Source organism: Poecilia formosa, unplaced genomic scaffold, assembly GCF_000485575.1.
Source record: "Poecilia formosa unplaced genomic scaffold, Poecilia_formosa-5.1.2 Scaffold750, whole genome shotgun sequence".
Lineage (NCBI taxonomy): Eukaryota > Metazoa > Chordata > Actinopteri > Cyprinodontiformes > Poeciliidae > Poecilia > Poecilia formosa.
In genome coordinates, this window is record NW_006800689.1 from 107,964 (window position 1) to 113,547 (window position 5,584).

The 5,584-nt window shown below is 40.7% G+C and overlaps 1 protein-coding gene across 1 annotated transcript in view; it reads right to left on the reverse strand.

Annotated features, from left to right (window-relative positions):
- Positions 1–2,588: 2,588 nt before the first annotated feature.
- The window catches only part of LOC103131373 (coxsackievirus and adenovirus receptor homolog), a 5,316-nt gene continuing 2,320 nt past the window's right edge, over positions 2,589–5,584 (reverse strand). The window contains exons 2-3 of the mRNA XM_007542997.2: positions 4,126–4,461; positions 2,589–4,018 (exon numbers count right to left, since the gene is read on the reverse strand). Of these exons, the coding sequence (XP_007543059.1) occupies positions 3,759–4,018; positions 4,126–4,461 (596 nt within the window). The 3' untranslated portion in view covers positions 2,589–3,758. The remainder of the gene's footprint in view (positions 4,019–4,125; positions 4,462–5,584) is intronic.

Here is a 5,584-nt window from a genome sequence, read left to right on the forward strand (position 1 = left end):
GAAAAAGATTTCTCTGAAATCTGTTCCTGTTTAACAGGAAGAGGGAAACCTGGAACCAGAACTGCTGAAGAACCACAGTGCTGGTTCTGGTTCTGGTTCTGTTGGACCTCAGTATTGACCACAACATTTTACTGAATCAACTGGAGAGTTGGGTCGGACTCTCCGGTCCAGTGCTCCACTGGTTCCAGCCTGATATAAAGAACTGGGATTACTTTGTTTAAATAAAAACCTTCTCATCAGAGAGGTCAAAGGTCACATGTGGGGACCAATCCTAGGACCCTCCTATTCAATATTTATCTTCTCCCACTGGCTCAGGTTATAACAGGAAATAAGATCAGCTACCATAAGGTAATTTTATTTATATAGCACATTTTCAGCAACAAGGCAGTTCAAAGTGCTTTACAGGAATTAAAAGGAAATGCAAACAAAATAAACCTGTCAAGAATGATGTGGTGGTTGAGGTGAGGAGAGACGCCGAGACCCAGGTTATGATGAAGATGATGGTGATTTAATGAAGATGAGCTCAGAACAGTCCAACACAGGCAGCACGGCAGAAAGATTAGCTCACAGCTAAACACCGGTAGCAACAGAAAAACCAGGACTGGAACCGAGAGCTCACGCTATCCAGGACTTAGCAGTTCAACTGGAGCGTCAAACAAGGAGCGACGAACACACGATGTTAGACAAGGAACCCACGAAGAACACAGACAACAGGTGGGACTAAACACACAGGGGTAATCAAGGGAACGAGACACACCTGGGAACAATCAACGGGAAGACGCAGAGACTCACAGGGAACAGGATAACAAATAAACACAGAAATAACTCAAAAAATAAACACAGAAACACGGATCATGACAAAACCAAAGCAAAGAGCACAAAAAAGAGGGAAGGACACATTAGGGCAAATCGCAACATTCAGACAAAACACAGGGCAAAACAAAGATATGAGTGAAGGCGGTGACGTCAAAGGGTCGTGAAACCAGGTGGCTGAGCCTCCTGGCAAAGTCCAGTAAAGGTGTTGTTATCGAGGAATGATGTCCTTGGGAGCGCTCAGCTCCACAGCTCCATGGATGCATAACTATGCAGATGATACACAGCTCTACATCACAATGTCACCAGGTGACCTTTGACCCCATCCAATCACTGAACAGATGCTTAGAACAGATAAATGTGTGGATGAGACAAAACTTTCTCCAGCTGAACAGAAACAGAAGTTATTGTCTTTGGACCTAAAGAGATGCGATCTAGAGTTGTAGATCTACAGTTATAGCTCTAGAGTTGTAGATCTACAGTTATAGCTCTAGAGTTGTAGATCTACAGTTATAGAGCTAGAGTTATAGAGCAAGAGATCTACAGTCTCTTGCGCTACAGTTATAGATCTAGAGTTATAGAGCTAGAGTTATAGATCTAGAGTTGTAGATCTACAGTTATAGAGCTAGAGTTGTAGATCTACAGTTATAGATCTAGAGTTATAGAGCTAGAGTTGTAGATCTACAGTTATAGATCTAGAGTTGTAGATCTACAGTTATAGAGCTAGAGTTGTAGATCTACAGTTATAGATCTAGAGTTATAGAGCAAGAGTTATAGATCTAGAGTTATAGAGCTAGAGTTGTAGATCTACATTTATAGAGCTAGAGTTGTAGATCTACAGTTATAGATCTAGAGTTATAGAGCAAGAGTTATAGATCTAGAGTTGTAGAACTACAGTTATAGATCTAGAGTTGTAGATCTACAGTTATAGATCTAGAGTTATAGATCTAGAGTTGTAGATCTACAGTTGTAGATCTACAGTTATAGATCTAGAGTTATAGATCTAGAGTCAGCTTCAGTTGTTCCAGCTGTAAACTAGATATCAGGCTGACCTCTGACCTCTGACCTGACCCTCTCCTGGTCCTTCTCCCAGAACATTTCCAGAGGACTAAGTTATGCTGAGGCATCAATATTCCACTGATGTTGAAATAACACAGTTTTGCCACTGCTGTGTTTCTATTAAACATAATTAAAATCACCTGGATGAGTTCATTCACACGATGTCATTAGAAACCTTCATCTTCCCTCCACTTCCTGTCGTCCTCTTCGTCTTTTCCACCAGTGGTAACATTCGCTTGTTATCATGTGACTTAAATGACGTGAAAAATTTGTTTCCTTTGCAGATTATAGAAATACACTGAGTTTTATAGAGCTGGAAACCAGAAACATTTTACCATAAAACGTCATTTAAATCAACATGTTTTCATTAAACACATTTAAACATTTATCTGGTTAAAGGCAGCAGAGCAGCTGAAGCTGTTTAACTCTGTTCTAAACATGGTGAGTTTCTATTTACTCACTGAAACACAGAGATGGACACACAGATTATTTCACTATAACAGGGGTGTCCAAAGTCGGTCCTCGAGGGCCAGCATCCTGCATGTTTTAGTTCTCTCCTGGTGGTAGTAACAACCTTTCAGCTTGTCAAAGCTCCTCTTAGGCCTTCTAACAAGCCATCATTTGATCCAGGTGCGTTAAACCAGGGAGAGAACTAAAACATGCAGGATGCCGGAACTCCAGGACCGACTTTGGGCACCCCTGCACTATAATTTTATTAAAATACAGATAAATTTACCTTTTAATGTAAAAACAGAAGATAAATGAAGCAACATGAACAGTTTGACTTTAGAATAAATTCTTCATATTTATCTACAGAAACCAAAAGATAAAACTGACAAATGTTTCAACAAAAACACAGAAACCTTCATTTTAATGGGCCCCATCAATGATAGGCAGCATTATGAAGCATCACCCAGCCGGCATGGACATGTGGGGCCCATACGTGGTCATAAGGTGGCTGCTCATGTTTGATCCTGGATGACTTTGGGGGAAATGGGACCCATGTGGGCTCATGTGTTTCTGCTTTTATCAACAAACTGGACCCAGCTGTTGGATTTGTTCAGTTCAGTCCACCTGGTCCCATATGAGCCCGGTCCATACTGGACCCGTCCAGCCTGACCGAACCCTGATGGGCCCCACAAACACGTGCTGGGTGGAAACCAGCTTCATCCGACTGGGTCAGCGTTCTTCAGCCTCCGGACCAACCAAAGACAAAGTCCTTCATCAGACCAGCAGTTTGATCACAAATGCTAAATATTCTGAGCTTCATTCTGCAGAGACTCCGTTTAACCTTTGACCTCTGCTGATGGTCAGAGTGGATCTCTGGATGGTTTGGGATCGGTCAGCTGATCTGAGAAAACCTTCACTGATCTGGTTTCTACATTTATGTTTACGGTAAAACAGTAAAAGTAGCTTCATGTTTCCAGGAGGAGTTCTGGAAACTTCTGCTTGTTTTTAGACAAAGTTCAACAGAATGAAATGAAAACGACGAAAGAAGAAAACGTCAGAAAATAGATCGACCAACTGACCTGAGCTGACATATGTAAAAAGATTAAAATGTTTTAAAACTGAATCTGTGTCCTTCCACTGAGCTGAAGGATGAACACATGAAGAGAAGAGGATGATCATGATGAGAGGATGAACTGCTGATGGACACAGGGCTGATTTCATTATCTCATAAGATTTTAATCAGAGATTAATAATTTCATCAACAAATGGGTAAAAGTCACCTGGTCATCAGAGCTTTTATTAAGAGATGAAATAATCAGATATTCATTATAATTTTAAGAATAAAAGCATCTAAGTGGAAATGTTTCACCCTTTCTGCTTTAATTCCAGCTGTTTGTCAGTTTTCTGTTGTTTTCTTCTTCGTCTCATTAATCTGATCACTGAGCAGCAGAAACTTCTGGATGACCAGAGATCTGCTGATCAGACATCAGACCCATTTCAATCTGCTGGGAGGATTCATCGACCGCAGCGCCTGATGGGGTCTGACTGGGATCCGAGCTGTTTTTTTTCTTTATAACAACAACAGCAACAACAACAGCAGCAACAGCAGCTATGATCCCAGTTCGGGCCCCATCATTGCTTGGACCATCGGATCCATCCTGGTTCTCTCCATCATTCCTGTTTCCATCCTGGTTCCCTGCAGATCAGAACCAGGAGTTAGTCTGATCCGACTGAAGATCATCACCACCTGATCTGGATCAGAACCAGGAAGCTGCTGGTTCTGACCCAGACGGACTGACTCACCTTCAGGAGGAGAAACCTTTAAGTTTCTGGTGCAGACCTGCTCCATCCCATCACTTCCTGGTCTCTGAACTCGACACTCAAACGTTCCGCTGTCGTTGGTCGTTACGTTCTTCAGAATCAAACTCAAGCTTCGCTCCCGTATCGTCAGATTCACTCGACCTTTGAACTGTTTCAGCTGATCATCAGGACTCATTTTGCCGTTTCTGTAAACAATCACATGTTCATCTTCCGGATCTTCAGCTCTTCTCCATTCCACAGTTATGATGCTTTTCTCATCACTGACTTCACAGCTAATATTAATATTCTGTCCAGAAGCAGCTGGGATGTTTATCTGATCTGCAGGGAGGAAGAGCACAGAGGTCAAAGTTCACTGATATCCAGACAGACATCGGCACGACGTCTTTATGTTTGAGGATTTTTGTCATTCAAATGATTTTTGAATCATTAGAGTGGAAGTATCTCTCTGTGCCAGAAAATCAAAATGTTGTTGAATAAACACAATTCAGACGTAAAAACTTTAGGAAAAAAGGGAAAAACACATTTTTTGTACAACCATTAAATTAATATAAACCACCTTTCTAAAGGTTTGATAAAAAGATTTAAAAAAGCCCAAAGAACTGATCTGAACCAGTGAAATAACAACTTTGCAAAATAAAACAAACTATCTAATAACCCGGTCTATTTTGGTAACTTGATTTCATCAGAGACAAGAGAGGAAAAATAGAAATCTAAATAAAAAAGTTTTTTTTTTGTTTGTTTTAATGAAACATAACCAAAACCAGGATTAGTCCCAGTCAGCGTTTCGGCTCCAGACTCTCGGGTTCAGAGTCTCTGGTCTTCACCCCGGCTCCACTGAGATCTGTGGATCAGAACCGGATGGAGCCAATAGGATCTGCACAGAGCAGAGACTGACGGATCCCTTCTCCTCCAGCAGGAGGCGCTCCAGTTTTAATCTGCAGCAGGAAGTGATGCTCACTGAAGTCAGAACCAATCAAAACTCCAACATTCAGCAACACAAAGACATTTTCACTGACATTTTAAATCCAGACAGAATCAAGTTTATCTGAAGCTGCAGGATCAACTGAGTCAAACCAAATGTTGAATCTGTTTGAACAGATTACAAGGTAATCAATAAGAAAATTGATCTACGAATGTAAAACTTGTGGACTGAAAACTTTATTAGAGAAAATGATGAATTAATCCTAAAATCTGCTGACTTTATGACTCTAAAGAGGTGAAATGGTGAAGAGTGTTTCAGACTGAAAGGTTACCTGGAAAACCCTGGGATTTGATCTTAAAGTTAAAATATGGAGAACATCTGAACCGACAGAAAGCAGCTTCAGCATTTATTATAAAATAACTTCATGCTGCTGGTCAAATGAAAATCATTTTATTTGTATAAAAATCCAGTTTTTCTTCTCTGTTTTTATCTGTTTTAGTATAAAAAGCAGCAGCAGCA